This window comes from Misgurnus anguillicaudatus, chromosome 21 (genome assembly GCF_027580225.2).
Source record: "Misgurnus anguillicaudatus chromosome 21, ASM2758022v2, whole genome shotgun sequence".
NCBI lineage: Eukaryota > Metazoa > Chordata > Actinopteri > Cypriniformes > Cobitidae > Misgurnus > Misgurnus anguillicaudatus.
In genome coordinates this window covers 58531675-58558036 of record NC_073357.2, presented here as the reverse complement: position 1 = coordinate 58558036, position 26362 = coordinate 58531675, and the positions used below count along the sequence as shown (strand labels likewise).

Below are 26362 nucleotides of genomic sequence, written 5' to 3'. Positions count from 1 at the left end.
AGCCGCAGATATGCGCCGATATGAACGTTTGTTACAGAACACATTAAATGCAATTGAAAGATGTAAGTACTTGTTTGTCCAGCAGAGTGCGCCCTACTGGTTGCTAATGGTGACCCAGATCACTCACTGTAGTGACACCAGCCAATCCCCCACCCCCTTCACTTCAGTCAGTCTCTTCAGTCTCTCAGTTCAGGTGGCTGCAGTCACGCAGTGTCTTCTTCACAACATTTTTACACCTGGTATTAAGACGCGCTTTGGTCGATTGGATTATAAATGGACAAGAGAGACGCATTCCCGCTTACATTTGGTGTTTTTAATCCGTCTCTTTGTCGACTTGCGAGTTAAAACGCAAGCGGGAGAAATGACGCGAGACGGAGAAATGACACGTTTAAACTACGCGCAGCCGTGCACTTATATAACACTATATGAGATTACTGCTGCTTGTGTTGTTAGTTAACACGCTCATTTCAGAGCAATTGATTCAATAAGCTCGCGCAACTCTACACCCTTGCTAAATAAAAGAGGCGGAGCGAAGACGCATTAGTTTTACTAAAGTCTAAAGTTTGCACGGAACCCTGGGTTTGTGTTATAAAAACGTTGTGCACAGCACAACATTAAACATAGCGTACATTAGTATGTGCTCCGTCAAGCATTGTCTTCGTAACTGTGAGTGGCTAACTAATTTGTGAAGTACACAACTTACTGTAAAGCTAATATTAATCAATGACTTCATAAGTTTATCTTTATAACGTTATTCTCGTCAAAACTGCAAATGATGCAAGTTTTATGTATTTTGTTCTCTTTGTGTTTTAAAGTTATTTATAATAAGTCAAGTTTACTGTTTAGTGCACTGATATCCAACTAATTTTGGATAATAAAGTTTATTGTTAACTTCTTGCCTATAGTACATATCTTTGTCACATCAATATAAGTGTTGGATCACCACATTTGTGAGTGATCACCACATTTGTGAGTGATCATTGCATTGCATTGTATTTATTCATAGTATATTATGTTAAAGTATATAGTGTATTCTATGTACAGTACTTTAGTATAATATACTGTAGTATATACTGAACTATAATGTACACATAAAGAATATCGGCCGATATATCGTTATCGGTCTTTTTTTACTCCCTAATATCTGTATCGGCATCGGCCCGAAAAAACGCATATCGGTCGGGCTCTAGTTCTGTGTAGGGATGCACGATATATCGGCCGACATATCGTTATCGGGCGATAACTGCTTATTTTTAATATTATCAGTTATCGGTCTGATAGCAAAATTAGGCCGATAAATGAAAGCCGATAAGTGATGGATTATTTTGGTTTGTTGAACCACTTCACTTGCTCATTGCTGGCCATGTGGAGTTTTGATTGGTGCTTTCTGTGACATAGCACGAAGATGACACATGTTGCGGGCTTAAGAAGAGTATGCTAATCTAGCGCAAATACAAGATGTCCGCGGCCTGGGAGTTTTTCATTGTGAAAATAATATGAATATTTATCGGCCTATATATATATCGGTTATCGGCCCCCAAATATAAAGAGTTATCGGTTATCGTTATCGGCCAAAATTTCCATACCGGTGCATCCCTAGTTCTGTGCATTTGTCAGTAGGGCTGGGTATTGGCAAGGGTCTCACGAAATGATACTTGTTGCATGATACAGTGTATCACAATACAGTATCATACGTTGCATGATACGATACATTGCAATACTGTTTCTTTTTTTTATCAAAAATGTAAAATAAAATAGAGCTGAATTTTTTACTCTTTTTTTTTTTAAGCCAAAGTGCTTCCATGCGTCGGCTTTGAAAGCTGCAGGCGTTTTTACATTTTCTGCCATTTTCTAACTTCTGAGACATTGGCTGAATGGCTGTATATGACAGACAACTGGACAGCCACAACTACAGCAGGTGCGGAGGAGGTCGTTTGACGCAAACAGAGGAATTCGATGTGTGTTGGGGGGTTCTCGATACGAGAGATTAAAATATCGAAAAATGTATCACGATAGTTAGCTGTATCAATATTTTTGCACAGCCCTATTTGTCAGTTTGTTCTCAGTTTTGATGCTAGTTTCATCATAAACTTTGTTTATTTATTTATTTAAATGTATATATTTATTTATAAAGCATTCAATAAAGTCTGACAGGTCACTCCAAAAATCTGTTTAATTTAACTAAAGAAGTATAAATGTAATTTTTTTAAATATATAATTTAGGGTTTCATAACGATTAATCGCGATTAATCTATTGCAAAATAAAGGTTTTTGTTTATATCATATATGTATTTGTACTGTGTATAATAACTTTGTATAGATAAATGCACACACATGCATGTATATATTTAAGAAATGTTTACATGTGTATATACATTTGTATATTTATGTATAATTTATATTATATATATATATATATATAAATATATATTTGTTCTTAAAATTATACATGCATGTGTTCACATTCATATATACATAATTAATATTCACAGTTCACACAAATATATGATGTAAACAAAAACCTTTATTTTGCAATAGATTAATTGCGATTAATCGTTATGCAACCCTGGTGAAAATAAATAAAATGTAAAAAAATATATTTATATAATATTAAATCTTTTTTAAATTAAAAAGATATTTGGAGTGACCTGTCAGACTTTACTAAATGCTTTCTTGGTGAAAATGACTGAATGAGTATGTGTACATTTACATTTAGCTTTTCGCATTTGGCAGACACTTTAATCCAAAGTGACTTGTGCTGCATTCAAGCTATACATTTAACATTAAGTGTGCTCCCTGGGAGTCAACCCCACAACCTTTTGTGCTGCTAATACAATGCTTTACCAGTAAAGGCACAGAAACATGCTACTTCCACTCCCATCCTCCCGTTCTCTTAAAAGCCTGTGACATGATTTGGCTTGGCAGGAGCTGTGGCGCTGTAGTGATGCTCTCACACTCAGAAAAGTGTTTTTCTGGAGCAACGTGCATTTTAAGTCGCCGAGTTGTGTTGTGAGTGATTGATGCACGTGATTGCCGACTGCCAGCTTGTTCTAATGCAAAACATGCTCTTATTTTCTGAGAAAAACTAAAACGCAGCTTAGATTTTGCGGCAGTTTGTCAGCTTTGACAGTGTGAATGATGTTTGTTCTGATGTAGAAATTTCTGTAGGATTTAGAGTAGTTTCATAGATTCAAGGCCTGTTTCAGACAAACTCTATTACATGGTTGTAAATCTTTGCAGCACTTGAATTAATGCTGGAATCTGTAGTGTGTATACAGCGCCAGAATTAACATTTACACCAAATTTGCTTGCCAATTCGGAAGTTAACGGGACACAGGTTCTCCCGCCAAAAAGACCATTTATTTTTCCCATTGACTTTTGGATTATGCCAAAAAATAAGCTCTGTGTTGAGAATTGTGCCTATGTTGCATTGTTTTCAGATCTTCATGCGTGATGACGTTTAAAGTATTTGATAACGTCTAGTCCCACGTAGCAACTTGTTAGCAACCGACAGATGACTGTAATATTTTTAAAGAGTTGTAAGAACATAATGTTGGTTTTAAGCACAAAACAAGAACATTACTGTGTCCCTCGCTGACATAAGCAGCATATTATACATATATGGATTAGGGATGCATAACGATTAATCGCAATCAATCTATAGCAGAATAAAAGGTTTTGTTTACATCATTTATGTGTGTGTGTGAACTGTGTATAATAACTTTGTATAGATAAATGCATGTCTATATATATTTAAGAAATGTTTACATGTGGATATACATTTGTATATTTATGTATAATTTATATTATATATAAATACTTAATATATATATAAATATATTTTTTTCTTAAAATTATACATGCATTTGTGCATATTTATATATACATAATTATTATACACAGTTCACACAAATATATGATGTAAACAAAAACTTTTATTCTGCTATAGATTAATTGCGAATAATCGTTATGCATCCCTAATATGGATACAAATAGATATACAAATATGGAAAGTAAATTTTTTTTAAATGACTGCCTAATTACTCGTAACCTATAGGAAAATTTCCATTTGACATTTTTTGAAAGCCAAGTGTTTCTTCCTTATTCATAACTTTAGACCTCTGTGGTAAGACCTTCTTTGCATTAAGCCACCAAAACTATAAGAGACAAACATATGAAAATGACTTTCAGTTGTGTTTCGGTGACAGACTGTGAACAGTCTGGGAATTTTTCACATTTGCATGTGAAATACAGGTCATGGGAACAACAATATACATGTTAAAATAAAGTCTATATATATTCTTGTGGCCAGTAGAGTTTCTTTAATCAGTCACTATTTATGGGCGTGCCAGAGTTAATTTTGGACCAAATATCATAAATATACATGTGCGCGAGTTAAAAATGGCTTTATTAGTATGTGCTATGTGACACCGGTTTGCTATTTGTACTCGCGTCTCATTTTGGCAGTGAGATTTTGTTTTCATTGATATGTATTATGTTCATCTCCGTCATTCTCCTCCCTTATTCATTCAGATTGTCCTTCATTGTAGAAAATTAAGAAAAATTAAGGGGGTATTTTTGCTTTGGATTATTAAATATAGCTACATCAGGTTGAATTTTCCTCTTTGATAAGCAGTTTTGATGGACAGAAGGAAATCCCAAATCCTTTAATTTACAAGTTGGAAGATTGGTAAAGAGCTCTTACACATGCTATTCTTATGTAGTTGACCAAAAATAAGCACTGTGATATATTTTATTGTCATTATTAATGCTATATTGTCATTTTGGGTCTTGGTAGCCCTGGTTATCATTTGATTTCATATGCAAGAGTGCTCGTGATATTCCTAAAAAACACACATGAAGGTGAATGATGACAAATTTTGGTTTTGTGTGAACTGTTATCAGTGATTTAATGAACTGGTCTTAGTGATGAGCTTATTCATATTTTGCATCATCCCTCTAAGGAAGAGTGGTTTGGCTGATCGTAACTGTGGCTTGTGTGTGTAAGTCGAAATTTAAGATAAGAGCGAATCTGATAGAGGAACCAGTTGATTGGTATCTACAACATGGCGGCTCTGGGATTAAACCGCAACCAGACATATGAATCACAGATGAATGTGTATCATGCATATCACCCCAGGCATTTACCTTGACAGTAAGGGTGCGTGTTATTTATGTGTCAAAGCGGGTCTTGTCTAGCAGTGTTTCTTTGCTTTACCAATACATTACTGAAATGTCCCAAATGCTGTTATCATGATACCCCAAAACATTGTTGGATATGATTGTTTAAGAAAGCCAGTTTGTTAGCATTCAGGCATTCTTGTTTGACACATTAAAGGCGCATTTAGATGCATGTCAGCAGCAGTGTAAGCAAAGCTCAATATGACAGATTAATTGGAAAACTGGCGTTATCCTGGCAAAAGGTTAAAGGGCATGAACGGTTTTCCACACTCGCGTGTATTTCCACACGTTCATCAGCATTCTCTTCCACCACCTCCCTGTTTCTCTCTCGCTGTGCTCAGAAACACGTGCCCCATCCATGCGTTGCTAAGCAACAGACCTTGTGTGCATATCATGCGTGTATGTGTGTCAGCTGGCGTGCTATGATCTTCCCCATTTCGCTGGTTACCTCTGAGATATTTCTGCATGTGAAAAACAAGAGTGCTGTAATAGCGACAGATAAGGAAATGTCTGTACAGTTAGAGAGTAATGTCCAGAAAGTCAAGTGTGAATTATGTTCAGGCTATTTTTTTCTTTGACCTTGCTGTCAAAAATGAGCAAGTAGCATCGAATGCAGAAAAGCTTGAGTTGTGGGTCAGAGTCAGTGCGCCCACATGGAATTTGCCCCCTCATCTCCTGTTTTTTGCTGATTTTGGAAAATGTGCTTACTGCTGTGATAAATGATGGTAATGTGTCTCAAAGCTGGGAGTAAAGAAATGGTCAAAGTATTCAAAACCTTACTCTCTTTTCATTTAAGCAGTAAGGGGGCGTGTACACCAAAGAGCTTAAACAAGGCTAAAAACAGCAGGCGGACGCTGACTCTGGGCGCTTGCCAGGTTTTTTCAGCTAAGCGCTTTGGTTGCTATAATACTTCTGTTTTGTTTACCAGTCATTGTACAATGTACCGGTTGGTTGTTGTGGTGTTTGACCCGTCCCTCCTTTACTGTGATTGGACAGCTAAGTGAAAAGTGACATTGACGAGCTGAGCGTTTCACCAAAAGTTGAACATTTTTCAACTCTGGGCGCTTGGCGCCAAACTGGCGTTTTTGAAAAGGGCAGTGCTTCCATTGGAAACAATTGAAAGCATATGCTGGCCACCGGTGTACACGCCCCCTAAGGTATACATTTATGGTATTTTGTGCTCCTGTATAGCTCATTGCATTGCATTAACTGCTCAAAAGGTCATGGCTCTGATCTCAGGGAACACGCATACAGATAAAAATGTATACTGTGTAAAAGTGTTGCAAATTCATAAATGTAAATATATTTTGTGATTATAGTCACATCTGAGCTTGTTGTTTACAATATAGAGCAGATTAATGTTATGTTGCTTTAACAAAATGATCTTTTTTATTTGGGTCATTTGCATTTTGATAAAGATACACAGATTTCTGCACAATTCTATGGGAATAGCTACATGCTGCACGCTTGCCCAGAATATCACAACTATTTTTCTGCACTATCGCAGGAAAAACCGCAGGACGCATACAAACATATATGCGGCGTTCCTTACGTCACAGTGGAACAATAATAAAGGGTGACTGCAGGAAAAAGATTGTGGCCCGCTGCCTCGCTCCTCCGCTTGTTTGTCTTCTTTCCTTTCGGCACAAAAGCCTCTAATCAAATGAATTGGTGTGGGTCAGGGGCTGCTCAGCCAACCTCATCTCTCCGTTGCCTGGAAACGGCAGCGGGCCCGACCGGCCTCTGCGGCGTTCTATTTGCACACCAAACAGGACTCGCCGCCGTGTTCCTTCTTATATGAAATGTAAATAGGCTGTTACAGTACCACGGCGGAGAGCGAGCGCATCACGCCTCACAGCTCTGTTCATTAAGCTGCTCTCAGCAGCACCTGGGAACCATCATGGCCTCTGTTATAGCCCACACATCTCCATCTTACTGATGCAGTCAGATTACAACTGGAAGCCGATCTGAGGAAGGCCTAAGATGAATTGCTGCATTTGAAAAGCGTGTTAAATATACAGAAGAGGTCACTTTATACCAGTTGTTCTGAATTTAGTGTAATGATATACAAACTTTGTACTGTGACGGTATGACTTATGATTGGTTATTGGGTTTGAATACTCGTTATAGTTCTTTGATTTTCTTTTCCTTTTAGCTTGGCAAAGGGACTACCAATGAAAGTAGCAGTTACATCTGTTGATGTTGAGCAATGTACGTTCAACCGAATTGCTTTCGTGATGTCGAAGCTCATGTGGTCGCATAGGTCGCCTATTCCCGCTCATTGATCTTGTGTAATGTACCGAGCACCATGTTTACACATCGACCCTGACCTCAAGCGTAAAACCCATCGTGTGTCGTGGTCTTTAGGCTATCATTGGTTATGTTTACATGCACAAAATTTTGTCAATCTGACTGTTACGACAGAATAGTTTACATGTACCCTAATCATAGCAATCTGATTAAAATGTTTGTTTACATGTACGTTGTATATTATACGAACCAAATGTCTGCGCAAGGTCACAGCCAGGGTTGCCAGATTTGCGTATCATAACCAGTCCAATGGACATTCAGAACTAGCCCAAAAGCATCCCAATGACTATTCACAGGCCAAATGCCAATAACTTCTCAACAAAATCTTTTGATCTTCAACCTGCAGAAATTTTAAGTTCAAAAGTAGCCCAAATCTGAAGTCAGCAGAAAAGCAGAGGACTTTGCAATGAAGCACATGGCATTGTAGCAAGTCATAGCACATAGCAAGTCAAATTTGAATTGGAGAAAGTTTAAGTTTTTAGATATAGGCAAAGAAAATACACAATGCTATTTTATTTTTTTATGTAATGTTATGGAAGACATGACCGCTGCAGACTGTACAGCGCATGACCCCGTTACCTCAATGTGTGTTGCCATTGCCTTCCTATTGCATGTTTCTGTGACAGGATACATAAAGAGGTAAATGTAAGGCTAATAAATTTGTTCCGCGCATGTGTGCAAGGTATTTTTGCATTCGATTGAGAAAATACTATGATAAACCCGTTTACATGCGTATTTTTCTCCTGCTGATCGGATCACAGAAATTTGCATTCGATCAGCTTCAATTGTATTAATTAAAGTGTTTACATGATGCTGTTTTAATCTAACTGAGACATCAATACGGTTACAAATGAATTATTATTTGGTTGTGTGTAAACATACCTATTGATAAAACTTATGGGTGCTCCGATCAATTCCGATATCCACAAAAAATACGTGGCCAATCACTCCCCTGGATCGGACAGCCGATCTTATTCACAGCTATTTCATGTACTACAGCTTTTGATCAGTAAGTCCTTATCGATCTGAAATCGCTGTTAGTTTGAATCGTTTATAACATACAATTGAAAAAGCAACACTCGTCAAACATAATCATTATATATATTCTTTACTATCATTAAAATACCTGAAAAGGTTTGAAGAATAGCTATGTAAATATATCCTTAAGCCATTTCCTGGAGCTGCGTGTCATAGCTGCGTGTGTCTGGTTCTTCGTCTGCAGCGCACATTGAGTTTCTGCACAAGAGCGCCCTCTGGCTTTCAGATGTAGCAGCATTTCACCGTAATTCATTGAGAAGCATAGCAAGCATTTTCGGACGATCGATCTGAGCATCTCTAATAAAACTAAAGCAGCTGCTCTCCGTCTCTTTCATTTTTGTTTTATTTTGTGAGCATGTTAAAGTTTTGCAAGCCTATTTCATCAATTGTTGTGAAATATCTAAAGAAACCCTTTCATATACATGTACAAAACATTATGCAGCATGTTTACTAACAATACAATCAGCGATACTCTTGATATAATATTAGTGCGTGTCAATTTAAACCGTCATTTCTCCTGCTCATGTTTTAATAATTCGCTCAGAGACCGTCCCCTCGAAGTAATCTGGACAGAAGCGGTCAAAAGTGGACAAAAGGGACACCAGGTGTAAACGGACATACGCGTCTCTCACCCACTTGTGATCCAATCGACCAAAACACATCTTAATAATAGGTGTAAACAGGGCCTTAGAGAAAATTGCATTAAATATCACTACATGTGATGACAGCACCATGCCTTACCGTGGTGCCGAGCTGGGGGTGGTGGACTCTTTTATCTCAACAGGGTGCAGTTACCAAAGCACCCTATTATAATCACGCTAGGCTAGCAATGATTGTATAAAAGATGAGGAACAATTGATATTTCTTGTAACCTATAAGTTATAGGCTTGGCCACTGTTTGACCGTAGAGAGAGAGAGAGAGAGAGAGACAGAGAGAGAGGATTATAAAGGAGGGGAAAGATGTTATTGATCGCTGAAGAGAAAAATGTTTGTTTGAGCTGAAAGTTCAGGTACAGCGTAATTCGTTCTGGATGTCTCGTATGTCTTACCAACAGATAATAGCTTTTTAATATGCAGACGAACAGCAACTATAGATGAAAAGACAAACGCTGATCCAACTCTTAATGCTGCTTTTGAATATAAATGCTGCCCGTAGACCTGCAGAAATGTAATCTCTGTCAGTGTGAACACCCCTTAACTCAAACGCACCACATGTAAACCTGCTTCAAATACCCTGCAGGCCTGGACATGACACATGTGAGGAACACTGACTTGTTTGAACATATAACAAGCCTGCTTTCATTTCATTTTAAGCTATTGGTGATACTACAGTCATGTGATCAGGTGGCAATCGCGTGACCGATAATTCACAGGCAATTGTTTGTGGTGATTGCTTTTCCTATTGTCACGTTTAGCTTTTCCTTTCCCGTTAAGAGTAGCCATGTTACGCCGTCTTTCTATCCAGATCTGTGTAGTATGTACATGTGCGTGTGAGCAGGGCCACCGGGGTTGGTGGAAGCAGGAGATTACGGAGAGCTTTGTGTCCCCGGCAGGCCTGCATCGTCAGCAGGCAGGAGGAAGCTGTCTAAGCACCGGCCCGGGGTCAGCCTCAGCAAACTAAGAGGCCTACATTCCTACCCGCATTAATCCCTTGGCTTGGAGCCAGCCGTCCACTAACAAGGCTTGTCAATGAGCCCATCAACTTGCATGAAAGTGCAGCTTGTTGAACCTGTATGTAATATATGATGATTGATCTCCAGGTTATTTTGGGGTAACACTTTATTTTACATCACCTAATTACATGCAACCCTAAACCAAACCATAATCCTAAACCTAACCCTATAGTAAGTACATGTTGTTAATTAATAGTACTCAGTACTTAAATATAGAATTACACTTTCAATAAAGTGTAACCCATTTTTGCTTCTGAACATAATAAATGTATGATACTTATTCTTGGGTTAGGGTAAGAATTGAGGTTTGGTTTTGGGTTAGTTGCATCTAATTAACTGTAATAGTAAGTACATGTTTAACAAACACACTGTAATAGTGCTGCAACAACTAATCGCTAAAATCAATATAAATTGATCGTTGTCAACTGTGTTGGGCAGTGAATAGTCATTGGGATGCTTTTGGAGTTATTTTGCATGGCCATTGGGCTGGTATTATAATATGGATCTGGCAACCCTGACGGGACAATGACGGAAGCATAAGCGCAAACTAATGCTGGTTAATAAAGGTTTAATTTCGTCCTTTAATATAAGTGAGTTTGTATTTGTTTAATTGTTGTTGAGTTTTCATGAAAATAGTATGAACCACAAACTAAGCATCTGTTTCAAAGTGTTAAGAAAAATAATCAAGGTTTTTTTACTGTAAGGACGCACGTATATCACTTTCATATCATAATGGCAAATTTATTTTGTTAAAGCACCACTGTGTAGGATCTACTCCCATCTAGCGGTAAAGCTCTATATGACAACCAACTGATTATTAGTTTCTAGCCCCCCCCATTCGGAACGCGTTTTAACTAGTACGGTGGCCCTGTCATGCCAAGGTTAACATGGCTTCCAGTAGCTAAAGAAAAAGCAATGAAAAAAAATGAACAATTTGCATTGTCCTTTGCCTTTGATCCGTCAAAGCACACAGATTTATGTTAAACATGTAAAAAGTTTGATTGTCATGATATGTCCGCTTAAAATCACATAAGTTACAAAAAGCAATCATAAACGTAGCTTAGACACTCCTTTTTCATCCACGCGAGGAAAAATATCACAGGGGCTGTTTTCATCGATCAGATCACAAGTGGACGAGAGAGAGAGACATTACGTTTACACTTGGTGTTTAAATCCGTCTCTTTTTGTCCATTTTCGACCGCTTCTCTTCAGATTACTGAGGAGATGGTCTGTGGACGAGTCCCTCTCCTGTCATTTAATCATGAGCTAGAGTAATGACGGGTTTAAATGGACGCGAAACTAATGTCAGAGTCCAATGCTTATGTTTAAGTAAATGTTACATGTCCGTGTATATGTAAGAGCTTTCTCTGATATTGGTGAAATAAGATCGCTCAACTTTCACACGCTTGTAAAATGAAACGAAAGACGCGCAGATCAGACGCTTTTATCAATGAAAGGCTAAAAATAGCGCTGTACACCGTGTGTTTGTGTTAGAGGTCAGAAAAGATGAAAAACATTTATCTCAGTACCTCAGAATACATAAAATGGGCGGAGAGACGGCGTGTGGCTGTTCCAAGACATTAAACCACATGCATGTTTACACTAACAAGTGTTACGCATACCCATGCTATAGTTAGCCAAGGAACTATAAAACTTCAAGTTTACAACATAAACTGTATAGATGTAAACGAATATGCTGAATTACCTGTGGTGAAGATAGAAAGTAACTTGAGTCCAATGAGCCCCATCTTGGAAAACTAACTCCAATATTGACTTTGGTCTTGATGTTTTTCCTGTCGCGTTGTCGTTTAAAATCCCTGTTTCGCTTCCTTGGCGACTTGTTTTAATGTCCTCGAGAATAGTTCTTCAACAGGCTTTCAAAGCATTAGATCGCAGGTTTATAACGGCGTGCGGCCGAAGGATTCAGTCTAACGCAGGTCGCATACCCGGGCTGCATACGTCATCAAGCCTGGTTTATTTAAATTAACTGAGCATTACATTCGCAAGTCATAAGCATATTACATCAATTTACAATTAACTAAGAATAAATGTCAGCTTTATAATTGTTAATATTCTGAAATAAGACTGTCTTGATGACGTATACCGCCTACACATGCAACCTCCGTAGGCTTCAGCTCGCGGCCAGCTTGAGTGTGCTCTGAAAGCGCGAAAGGCGGAGCTTGAATTTCAGGAATGTCCCTCGTCGGCGAATGTATTTCAAAGATGGAGGCACAACATGGATTCAGCCAGAGAGCGCTACGGCGGTATGTATTTTAAATAGCAGATTCTACACTTACGAGAATACTTTGATTAGTGGGGTGGAAGTAATTACACATGAATGAGCACATACTTTTGAAAGAAAACATGGGTTTTTGCTAAGAATTAACTAAAAAAAGTACACACTGGAGCTTTAATAACCAATAATGTTTATATTTATCAAGGTGTTAAGTTGAAAATTAAGATGAGTTTATTAATCTGTTTAGAAGTGTGTGGCTTTTGCACTTTTAAAAGTACATTTCTACACGTGAATACCCTTATTTAGTGCCTTATTTATCTGTAATAAGTGAAAAATGTAATTGAGTAAATATTTATGTTTTAACCGATTAATCGGGAAAATAATCGCCCCGATTAATCGTTTATAAAAATAATTATTAGTTAAAAGTGTTACCTAATTCCTGAAAAGATTATATACATATAAATTAGAGGTCGACCGATTTATCGGCCGGCCGATTAATTGGCCGATTTTTGGCATATTTTAAAAAATCGGCTTTGGCCGATTTTGCTGCAAAATTAGGCCGATTAATAGGCAGGCGCATCTGCGGGCACCTTAGCGCTGTTGTAGAACTCGTGACGCTGCCTCTTGCTGCAAGCAGATCGCTCCCGTCTCGTGTGTGTGCAGCCATGCCTTGTTCACAAACAGCTTTACTAAATGATGGCGGATCGCGCGAATTAAGCAGCCAGTACAATAGCGCGACGGGCTTATGTCTCGCAGTGCACTGTCCGTGCAAAGATTAGGCTCATTTCATGTGATTAATGAGTGATGATGAGTTTTGTTTGCGTGACAGAGAGAGAAGAGCCGCGCGTGCACGCTTTCTTCTCTCCCTGCTTTTATTACTCAAAACAAAACTGACCCGATGGCGAAAGGTCGGAAGACCAAATCATATCCACAAAGGAAATGTTTTTCGTGTTGTTACAGTAAGACTTTGTTTACAGTTTTGCGCTGCTCAGTCTGGATTAGAACACAGCGCGTCCGATTCGCGAACTGACTCCTTTGAACGGATTCGTTTGAATGAACGGTTGAAACAACAGATCTGTCCCAACACTAAACTCACAAGACGTCACTGTCAGCACAATCAGTCACTTATAGCGCCTCAGAAATGAGAATGTAAATGTGTTTAGAAAGATTTGCCCTAAATAACAGTCTCAACTAAAAACCATAGACATTTACTATGTTAACTTTATGATGAATAAATATTTTATCAGGTCTACCAAATAAGGATTTTATCCTACAAAGCAATAAAAGCCGTGGTAAAAAACTGATCAAAGATGATGACAGCAGAGTGTCAGGTAATATCTGTGTCTGATAAATGCATGGTGCAGAGGAGATTGTAAAACTCTTCAGAAAGACCAGTCATATATTTTTAAATACTTTGATTTAAATAGTGAAATTTTTGCATTTAAAAATATCTGCTAATAATGATGAGAACATTTTGATTATTATGTACATATAGAAAATCGGCCAAACATATCGGCCATCGGCTGCCCTGATTTCTAAAAAATCGGCATCGGCCAGAGAAAAAGCATATCGGTCGACCTCTAATATAAATGCATCATAAAGGTGTCCAACAGTACCAAAATGACATAGAAACCAAATACCAACACTATTATAGTCTCCTGAAAACCGAATTGTGAGAGATAAACCAGATTCTTGCATTTTTTTGTACAAATATAACCATAGTATAATTTTTCATGTTTTACAAGGTCTCCACAAATGTTTACCTAAAAGACTGTTTATTTTTGTACCTCCCCCTCCGGTGCTCTTATATTCACATACATAAACCCACGTCTTTGTGAAACTAGATTTCTGAGATGAAAGTCCAACTCCAAGCAGCGTTTTTTTTCTCCACTTTTTCCGTGTACAAAGTTTGAGTCGAATGTAATGCAGCTTTCATCTACAGCTACATATGGGGCAGGAATTTGTATCAGTGAAGTTTTATTGCTTGTTGCTTAATCGTGTTTTGCTGGGTCTCAACTTATCCTCCCCTAACCAGTTGGTAAAATGAACCCCTGTTTGCTGAAACATCTTGCACAATCCACCATGTAGGGGTTGTGTACAGACTGCACACATGTTGTGTGGTTGTGACATAGAGACCTGATGCATGGGAGATGTCAGTATAAAGCCTTGGCCATGCACAGTCTGCTGCAGCTACAGTACAGTACGGTGCTAAAAGTAGATCTCATATGTGATGAATTACAGCTGGCTGCAGGCAAAAACCGCTTTGTCTGACATGAGCTCCCACACTGATGGCAGATGCACTGCAGTTTCTCATCAGGATTGAAGGCAGAGGAAATGAAGCATGTTTTTGGAATGAATATTATTGTGTTTCCTCTCTAGGTGCCGTTCTTTAGTGCGTTTCTATTCTTGCAACGGAATGAAAGCGTGTAGGCCGGGCGTGCACAGTTCCCACACAATCCTTGTGCAGGTTTATACAACAACATGGTACAGATACCGTACACTGTTTTTTTCTTGGAATTACTGAGTGATACTTTTGAATGACGTAAACAAGTTACTCGTGAGTTTTGTAAAGTGTTGTTTCAAGTTTGCGAATCTTTTGCTTTTGTGCGCAGTCAGAAAAAGCTTGTCCTTTGTTTTTTGCAGTATTTCATATTTTTTATCTTATCACATTTAATGCATTGCTGTAGTTTCACCAGTGACATGCATCGATGTACTTTGCAAGTCTTATTTTGATTATCTAATAACTGTTCCATGATGTGTAGTGATGCACCAATTATGAGAGTTCATGGCAGATTCAACTGCCGTTTTTCCCTTTTTGTTTGTTTTTTACAATAAGAATAAAAAAGTATGTGAACAGTGTTTAATTTAAGGCTGTATAACGATTAATCGCAACTAATTGTTTGCAGAATAAAAGGTTTGATTCCATTATAGTAGGGATGTGACGATAAATGCCAATATACACTAATAATAATTAGTTGTTTTTGTTTACATAATATATGTGGGTGTACTCTGTATAATAATTATGTATAAATACACACACGTATATAATTAATAAACATTTGCATGTGTATATACATGTTTATATTTATATTAGAGCCCGACCGATAAAGGATTTTGAAGGCCGATACCGATATAAATGTTTGTTTGTTTTAAAATCCAATTTTCCGATATATCGGCCGATATATATGTATATTTTTTATTTCAGAAACGAGCAACAAAACATTAACAGATTTCCCTTACATTAGTTATTTGTAGCTATTTATGAGTTTTAACTAAAATAATATGATAAAACATTTTAAAAAGAAACTTGTTTCTTTTATTGTCTCGTGACCAACTCACCATGAACTCACTTAACCGTTGTTCTCTCTGCCCAACTCTGGTTGGATCAGCAGGTTGCAGGATGTGTGATGCGTTATACACGAGGGAGGTTGTAGAGTGCCCTCTGGTGGACAAACTATACAACGGCAATACTCATGACATGGTTGAAGGCTGTTTCGTCCGTTTTTTTTTTTTTTAGTTTTCCTCTATCGGCCATTATGAATGCCGATACCGGTAGTTTGGAAAATGCCTAATATCGGTCGGGCTCTAATTTATATATAATTTATATTATAAATATTTGTTATATAAATATATTAAAATTACACATGTATGTTTGTTTGTTTGTTTGTTTATTTATATATACATAATTATTATACACAGTACTCACACATATATTATGTAAACAAAAACTTTTATTCTGCAAACGATTAGTTGCGACTTATCGTGAGGCGGCACTAAATACCTGGCCGATTACTATTCTGAATCGCACAGCCGATATTCTGCATAGCTATTATTAACTATATAATGTACACAAAAACTTTTATGCAACAAACGATTAGTTGCGATTAATCGTTATGCAGCCCTACTTTATTTGCTTGTTAACACGTCAAACTGGCCTTACATAAAAAGTAACTAGCTATTTAAAATTAGCATGCAACAATTGTATCCTAAGCACAATAATCAAACATGCAGTGCAGTGAAGTTGTTAAAATTCAATTAAATTGTTTTAATCTATTTGTCTGAAATCTCATTATTATAACGAAAAACAGAACGGGCCTCAGCTTTGTGAAACAGGCTAAATAAAACAAAATACTTGCATAACAGAAACACCAGACTTTACCTAAATACCATAACAAAGCACAGATTCACTTTCTGAAAGCAGATAGCGCTTAACAGCGGAAATATAGCGGTTACCATGGATACCCTTATAAGTAAAGCAGCCGCATGCACTTATATACACAGCGCTTTATCAGCCATTGTATTGAGATCAGATGAAAAGGAAATGCCATTGAGACTTTTCTTTTCCTCAAGTGTCTGAAACATCGCCCGAAATGATTTATGACCGGTCAATGGTGCATCTCTCTGAAAGTATATGTATAGATGTATAATGGCCTGTGGATGTTTTATTGTTAAAATAGACCTGACAAAGCCATGTATTGTTCTGGAACATGTGTTAACCTAATTTACAGTGCAAGTGTGCCGGTGTGTGCGTTTGTTTATCTCTATCAGCCTGACCTTTGAGCCACTTTGAGGTGTGGAGCCGTGTGTGGGGTGAGACCGGGGCGTGTTTGAGGGACATTTCATACCGCTGGATATCAGAAGAGCCGTTTTACGCTGTGTGCATGTGGGTACGTTAGATTGGGAATATAAATAGTTGTCTTTGAATCAGAGGGCGTTATAGAGAAGACTGTGGCGTTGTGGTAATGGAGAGTGCCAGCTATACAGGGTTGTTAGAGAGCAAAGCAAATAAGCAGCGAATGTGCAAACGCATAACACATGAATTATGGAGAAGGATTACAGTGAAACTGCCCTCGTTGTTGTTCTACACATGTAAATATTTGTTCAAGGGTGGAGTAGAGAGGATCCTCACATTATTACCTGTACGAATCATGGTTACACGTTAGATGTTGTGGGGGTGAATAATTGCTGTGCAATACGGCACTTTTGCGATGTCGTGACGCAGTGCACGTCTTGCAATACGTTGCGATAGGTTGACGCTTTTATATGCCACCGCCGGCAAATTGCATGTCACACAAAGCTCGTTCTTTTCTCAAAGTGAACCCACATGCTCGATATAAATTGTAACAGGGTGTCTTGAGTCTGCAGCCGTACTGTGGGAACGTTCAGCATACCAATTGCTCCCAAGTCAGAAGAAAAAGATGATTGTGCAGACATTCAACCAGTACTTTTTATTTTAAAGGCTGTATGTTTTTAAAGATTTAACGCAGAGTAAACCACACATTGATATTTATTGTCTGTACATTAATCGTGTAAGTTGACACAGTATGGCAATGTTATACCGTATTGATTATATTCTCAAATCATTGCAGTAGCCATCTTCACCCTGCAGTGTTAATGAATTGCAGTACATTTGCGCATTCAGACACTTTGCTGTTTTTATATCTTTATCTTACTGTCGAGCCTGAAGCTCTGATCTGTCTACGTGACTTTGTTTAGTCTAATGGGTTTTCACAAGATACTGAACTGCACTTGAAGACAACTCCCCTATTGTAATTGAAACAAACAGTTTCTTGCTTTACTGCATTACATCAATGTATTGTTACATTTAATAAAATATGTTTTTGTGTCTGGATCGGATTTTTGCCATTTTACCTTCATGCATATATAGATTGCTCATCAGTATGAATTGCAGATCAACATTTTCAAATGAATAGTTTTATCGTATGCTTACAGCATGCATGTAAATGTATGCATATTTAAAATACTTCACTTTTTGGTGTTTGCATCCATGTCAACAGATTATATGTTTGTTTAAAACAATCACAATGACATTTGGTTTGGGAAGTAGTTGTAAGCCAGATGTTTTTACAAGCCCAAAGGATGACCATATGTAAATGAGGTGTTTATTTTGATGGTCTGTTGGTTTAAAGTAGAATGAATGATGGCAGATGAATGAATGAAAGAGCTTGTGAGCCGAAGATGGACGTGAGGTGCTAATGTTTCTGCCTCTCTTTGTATTACAGACGGTCGATGACGATGCGATGGAAGCGTGAATGAGGTTTGGCGTGGCAGTAGCTGAACGATGCCCAAGGGTGGGGGTTCTAAAACCCCCCAGCTGGAGGACTTCCCACTCAACACCGACATGGTGGAGAAACAGGGTGGGAAGAAGGTAAGAAAATCATTTTTGTATCTACACACAAACCTTTAAAGAAAGTTCACCCAAATTGTGCAATTGTTATTTACGCACTCTCACATTGACACAAACCTGTATGACTTTCCACCTATGGGGTGAATGAAGACGGTCAGTTTTTTGTTGAATGTTCTGGAAGTTATTTTAATCTTATGAACATGAATGGGTGCCAGGGCTTTAAAATGATAATACAACATCCATAAATCCATAGCTTTGTGTGAGGACCCATATTTAAGGCATTTTTTACTTAAAATAAATGTGTGGAGTACTTTAGTGATGATATTTTGACTTTATGGTTCACCTTACATATAGGTTTGGCATGGGAGTGACTAAACAATGTTCACAAACATGTAACTATTCACAACAACACAGTTGAATGAGTGGATCATATATGTTATGTAAGAATGTCCTTATCAATCTAAAATCATGAGTCGGAGTTGTTTATAATGTGCATTTTAAAAAAGCAACACTTTTTAAACAAAATCATTCAAAATATTCTTTACTATCATAAAAAAAAATACCTGAAGAACAGCGATTTAAATATTCCTATAGACATTTGAATAGCGTTTGTAATAGTACTTCTTCTGTGGCACAAAGGGAGTTTCTGCACGAGAGCGCCCCCTGGCTTTGGGATGTGCTAGGATTTCACCGTAATTCATTAAAATTCATTCATTGATTAAATGCGCATTTGCACGATTAATCGGTACAGCGCTACTGTTCATGTAAGCATTGCGTGAAACCGGACTTATCGCTTATGTTTCTAAAACTGTCGAATGTAGCATCTATTTACAAATATATCTATGATCCGAGCTGTGCAATTGAGGACTAATTTGCATATTCAAATCTCTACAAATCCTTAATGAGGCCATGGTGTAGAGATATAGAGGCTGTTTATATCTGGTATTAAGATGCGTTTTTGTCAATTGGATCACAAGACGATAAGAGAGACATATTTATGTTCACACCTGGTTGTTTAGTCCGTCTCTTTTGTCCACTTTCAACCGCTTCTGTCCTGATTTGTGAGGGGGTGGTCTGTGGGCGAGTCCGTCTGGTTTCGTTTAAATATGATGGGTCTAAATTGAAGCCAAGTAATACTATGTCAGAGTCCACTGCTTGTGTTGTTAGTAAACATGCTGCACAGAGTTTTGTACATGTATATGTAAGAGCTTTCTCTGATATTTCAGAGCAATTGATGAAATAAGATTGTGCAACTTTCTCACACTCACAAAATAAAAGTGACGTAATCAACGAAAACCTAAAGATAGCGCTGTACACTTTTGGGTTCGTGCTAGATGTCATGTCCTGTGTTAAAACGTTGGGCTTGGTCACATTAGATCAATAGGCGGAGAGTAGGCCGTCTTTTGTGGCTACTTGAACACATCCGACCACATATCATCATATCAACATATATTTATGTTACTTTAACTTAACAAATAAGTTAAACAGTTGTTTAACAAGTTATCTCAGCTTATCACAATTCAAAACTTTAACAAGTTGGTTGAATTGACTTGCATAAATAAGTTGTTTAAACTTCATGCTGCATTTTTTTTACAGTGTACATCACAAAATCAATCTGGCCAAATGTGTTTTCGACTACCTCTAAATGCGGTCGAAAGTGGATGAGCTCTAAACATTTCACGCCCCGTTTACACCTGTATTTAGCATCGTCCACTCTTGATCCAATCGAACAAAATGCATCTTAATATGAGTTGTAAACAGCCGCTAATGGCGCTTTTCCATTGCATAGTACACCACAGTTTGGTTTAGTTTGGGTCGGGTCAGCTTACTTTTGGGAGCTTTTTCATTAGCAGTACATAGTACCCGATACTTTTTTCGTACCACCTCGGTTGGGGTTCCAAGCGACCTGAGGTGATACCAAACGTAGGGCCCTATAATTTCCGCGATCACGGAATCGCGGACGGAATCGCGGAATTGGCTAATTAACACGGAATCTAGTATTAACGCGGAATTTTGCGGAATTTTACATATTTTGAATAAAATTATGTTTTTGTGTGGGAGACGAACGTATGTCTGGGGGAAATGCAGACCGGGGGAAGTAAATCTGGGCGACACGCCCCCTCCCGTCGTTTCAGACCTCCTCCAAAACACTGAAACCATGGCGAAGCGGCTCTCCACGACTCTGCTTTCGTCAGCGAAAAAAATAAGAAATTCGATGCTAAGCACTTAGTTCCGAGCAGGTCTCACATGACTTTTATGTGACCGGACAACTGTTATTTTGGAAGTTTAGTCAACACTCTGTTCACGGTGAGCGCAAAGATACATGCACTCTCTCATCCATGTCTGTCTCACTGTACCTCTCACGGTCATGCGCTCACGCATCTGTCCGAAGTGCGAACACAAATCCTCATGTATTTGTTCAGTTTTATGCATTTCAAGCGAGCTGAGGCAAACTAACTATCCCTCTCATTTAAAATATAATCATCTGCATCATGGCGCCGCTCTCTGTCTCTCTTTCGCTCGCACGTGCAAAGAGCTGCGTGCTCATGCTGTCCTCAGATCACTATCCTGTGTATGTTTGTGAAGTTATATGCATTTCAAGCGATTGTGTATAAAATATGGATCGCGTTCCGCTGGATTGATGTGTTTAAGGCACTTTTGAAGGCACCACTGCGGTGACACCTTGTTGTAGCCTCCTGCAACAACACTAAAAAACAATGCATTGAATTGAGTTGTGTGTGCGCGCGCGCGCGCGCGCGCGCGTGTGTATGTGCGTGTGTAAATGCATCTTTTATAGTCATTAAGTAATCCTGTTATCCAGTTTTTCCCCCAAATCATTTACATTTTAATCATTAACATTAAAGGCACACTCTTTTTATGACTAAAATAAAAGTAAAGGGTAAAAAATATAATTGCCAAAAATTAAAACGGATAAAACGGAGAAAACGGAATTTGGGAAAAAATAAAATGGAATTTGGGAAAAAATAAAACGGATTTTATAGGGCACTACAAACGTGATGCGAAAACACTGTAGATCACTGATTGGTCTGAGAGAATCGTCACTACCAGCATCATCGCTATAATGTAAAAGATTAGCTTTAGCTTAGGGCTAGCTTGCGCTGTCTCGAGCAAACATGTTGTCATCTGTGCTCTGCTGTAAGTTCCCAAAAATCCTTTTAGCAATGAAAAACATCCACAGGTTGAGAAGTTGCGACACCATAACAGTTGTTTTCCAGACAGAACATTCACGACGTGCACGTCCGCATTATATATGCTTAAATGCAACTTCAATGAGGCTCGGCGGAGCGCTGTCGACTGACCCCACGGGTTTGAAGAGAAACTGTCATGTGAGACAGATGTAGTGATAAACGTGATATGCAAACATCTATTTGTGGTGGTCAATTTCAATTTTGTGGCAGACTGAGAAGTAAATGAACGTATGGGAATGAACAATGACGCTCTCACTTGTATGATGTCACAGCAGTATGCAGCTCGAATATAACGACACGCCTATAATCCCTCCCACTCCGAAGTGATACTAAACTCGATGGAAAAGCTAACCACACCAAAGTGAAGTGAGCTGACCCTGACTAAACTAAACCGTGGGGTACTATGCAATGGAAAAGCGCCATTACATTCAAGCTGTTATAAAGAAAAAAATATAAATGCGATAAACACCAAAATCAGTATTTAATCATGTCAGTATTAAAAAGTAAATTCTTACTCTTACGCAAAATCCGATATCCGCCGTGTTGTTCTGTCATCTTTTCTCTCTTTTTCCCAAAACGCGATAAACGCCAGTCCTCCTTTTCTGCAGAATGCAATAAATCCGCTTAACAAATCACAACCCACCATTCCACGCACTGTAAACAACAATGATGGCGCGTTGAATTCACACTGAATCCTAGTTTTCCTCATCTACTTTGTACTTCATGATCAACGAACAAAAACAAAATAATACTTTTGATGGCATTGATAAACCTGTGGTTGTTTTCTGTGGCGGGGAAAAAACGTACGCCATCAAAGTCGAATAATTTACGTGAGAGGCACTTGGGCGAAGCAAAAATGCCGTCTGTTGCTTGTTCTTACACGACAGCATCAAGCTTCTGTCATGCTAACATATTGACCCCGCGTATCTTATGAAAAACTTTTCAGTAATTTACTTAAAGCAAACGAAAATTGAGCAGAAATGAGTCAAAATGGATTTAAGATCGTTTAAAGATGAGTTTAAGGTGATACATTTATCGACAACAAGGGGACTTTAAAAAATAATGTGCATTCAATATTTAGCCATTTTCATTAATAATTGGTAGGATTCAATGTCCATCAGCATTTGTAAAGGTGGACGAGCAATAAAGCAGACGACAACAAAACAAAACCAAGCACAACTCAGTGTTTTAAATAGTAAATGACACTGTAGTGGTACTTTAATGTGTATGGCAGGGCAGTATGGGAGTATATAATAACATGTATGTGCATACAGAGGCACTGGAAGTTATTTTCTGTTCATCATAATAACTGTTTTTGGGTCTGGTGGTCAGTGTTTTGATGTAAGAGCAGCTAGAGTTATTACAGACTTTATTGCCCAGATGGTGTGTGTGTGTATGTACCTCATTCTGTGTTGGATTGCATCAGACTTTGCAAAGGGGAGGGAGCGAGTGAGAGCGAGCGAGCGGGCGATCGAGAGAGAGAGAGAAAACATTGCTAGGAGACCAGTCAGTAAACAGCGCACTCACACAGATGGTTTTGAAGAAAAGCAATGAAACCTTTTTTACTTGATTTAGGTTTTTTTACTATCACGTGCTTTTTCCCTCCCCTCTCTCTCTCAGTTTCTCTTTCTCTCGCTCTCTCTCTCTCGGGGTCAGATAGTGTAGTTGTGTGCGTGTGTGTTTGCATGTGGATGACATCATAGTCTCATGACTGGGACGTGGGCAGGACTGAAAGGCTCTTGCTGTGGAAACATCTATACGTTGCATTTCGCCTCGGCTTTATCACGGCACTAAGAGCTCTTGAATTCGGTTTCATCGGCACTGCCAGTAGCCATTCACAAACCCAGCCTAATATCACTTCCTCTATCAATGATCAGCCGATGCTTACTTCTGTTTAAGTACTTCATGTAGTTAGACAACTTTGTTAAGAATGTCCTACAGAAAATGTTATCTTACATCTCAGTTGATTCTCGGTTTATTATCAGTCAAACAATGTTGTATGTGTGTTGATACGTCTAGTTAAAACTAAAACTGGAAATGGGTTTTAAAAATGTAAACGATTAAATGTTATGTGCGAATAAGCAAATTTGTGGCACCTAACATGACATTTTTAAACAAATATGCAAATATGTGTAAAACATGAAAAAAATTGAAAATGAAAGCTTTCACTAGTGGTCTCTGAAGAAATGTTAATACGTTTGCTCGTCGGGAGTAAAATTATCTTAAAACATCTGATGGATTTCTACTCTCTGCTCCATTTTAACAGATTTTATCATATTTATAGGCATTGCGCAACAATTATTACTAATGAAAATGCATGAAATGTAAAAAGCAAGAACTCGTAGCGCCCTATTAAATCAGTTTTATTGTTTCCCCAAATTCCGTTTTATTTATTCTCAACTTCCGTGTTTTCGTTTTTCTGGATTCTGCTTTTGAAGGTTAAATCAAATTGCAGTTATCAGAACCGAAAACATTAAACAAATATAACAAGAATTAAACAAATAAGAATTTATTGAAAGTTTTATTTAAAATTACATATAAGCTGATGTATTTTGGCTGTCACTACTGATAAGCAACCAAATGTTTATTTTTCTTTTTTTCTTTTAATCATAAGATTATACTCATCTTGTTTTACTTTTCAGGCATCTGTATTAAATATAAATATGTTAATTATAAAATTATTATATGTTAACATTAGCAATAAATAAAAAATAAAACACTGCACAGTCCTCACGGTATGAATTAAATGTGCAGCTGTAAAAGTTGTTCAGTAATGATTTTATTTTTTGGTGTGTAATGAACATTTCTGACACAAAGCAGCAAGTTATTGCCACATTAACTGTTACTTCTTTTCATCTATCCTGTGAATATACGCAAGACGGACACCGGAAGAAAGTATACTGTTCCTTTTTTGTCTGCTGTGTCCCGGGCTTTGACGAAACCGCTTGCGATCTGATAAATTGGTGCATTTCTGCCATTTTATTTGCTGATTTATGAAACCACGTCAAAAATTTGCATTTGAAAATGAGTTATAATGGGTTTTAAAAATGATTTAATCCAAAATTTGCCAAAATCCATGACATTTTGCGTTGTACAGTAAATTCCATTTTTATACTTGGATTCCGTGATTCCATCCACGTTTTCCGTATCATAGGGCCCTAAGTCTAAAGCTATATTCTCATTAAGTAAAAGTTTAACATTACATATTTGGGTTAATAACGTGACATTTATTATTTTTAGTGCTGGGCAAAGATTAACCGCATACAAAATAAAAGTGATTCTTTGCATAATATATGTGCGTGTACTGTGTCTAATAATTGTGTATATTTAACCACACACACATTCATATATTCATTTCAGAATTGTTTTACTTATATATAATTGTTTTTAATTTATTTTTAATATAGAATATATAAAAATATAAATAAATATATAAACATGTAAATGTTTCTTAAATACATACATGAATGTATTACACACAGCACATACTCATATATTATGCCAAAAATCACTTTTATTTTGTATGCGATTAATCGTGATTAATCTTTGCCCAGCACTAATTATTTTGTGTCCGTATGGTTCAATTAAATGTGAAAGGGTTACAATTTCAAAATAAATGTGCAGATTAATTCCACATTTTTTTCTTTTTTTTTCTTTTTTTTCTTTTTTTTTTTTGAGGACAAAATTTCTGTTTTATTTCATTTTTAAAGAATATATGGGGGATAATTGCAAAAATGTCTATGTGGTCTAACCGGTCTTTGTCCGTTGGTGTAACTAGTATTTTTTTTAAATGAAAATATAAATATATTCATTAAAAAAAATCTAATAAAATATAATCATCTAGTTTAGTGCAATTTAATTTTTTTACATCATTTGTCAAATATTATTTAGAAAACAGAGCTGGTTTTAGCATATGTCACGACAAATATTACAAAAAGGCATTAAAATTTACATTTAGAAATGACTAATAAAATGATATTTAAGATTTTTTTGTCACGTTTACATGCCATCAAGGTGGATAAAATATTTAATATTTCTCATTCATTGGCGCAATTTGCAGTTACACCATTTGATATTTTCAGGTCCATTCAGTCTTAACTTTCATAAAATGTTGCAAATGTAATTTTTTATTGCATAAAATTAACATAAATGCACTATGTGCATTGAAATAAACCTGATGCGTGCTTTCACAACAGGTTTCCTAAAAAGATTTATGATTTTCTCATCTTGACAAACCATTTTTGTCACTGACCCATTTACATTGAAGATATTTTTTAGTTTTTAATTTGATTATAATGCTTTGTATTTATGATCTGAATGTTGCTGTTGTAATGTTGTGTATCAGACAAACTTAAAAAAAAGTCTGTATAGATGGTGGGATGCCTGAAAGGTTTTTCATTTGTAAATTTGAAGGGTCTTTGCATTGCTACAGACCTCTCCCTACTCGCCCTAGTTTAAATCTTTTGTTTACTGTAGTATCTATAACGAAAGTCCAGTATTCACTTAGTTTCAAGTATCTGCACGTATTATCAGAGTTTGTTATTATCACTTAAAAGTGGGTTGAATT

General features: G+C 37.3%; 1 protein-coding gene across 1 annotated transcript in view; it reads left to right on the top strand.

Moving 5' to 3' along the window:
• The window catches only part of ankrd11 (ankyrin repeat domain 11), a 143680-nt gene that overhangs the window by 95165 nt on the left and 22153 nt on the right, over nucleotides 1-26362 (top strand). Inside the window, exon 3 of the mRNA XM_055216289.2 lies at nucleotides 18462-18607. Within this exon, the coding sequence (XP_055072264.2) occupies nucleotides 18521-18607 (87 nt within the window). The 5' untranslated portion in view covers nucleotides 18462-18520. The remainder of the gene's footprint in view (nucleotides 1-18461; nucleotides 18608-26362) is intronic.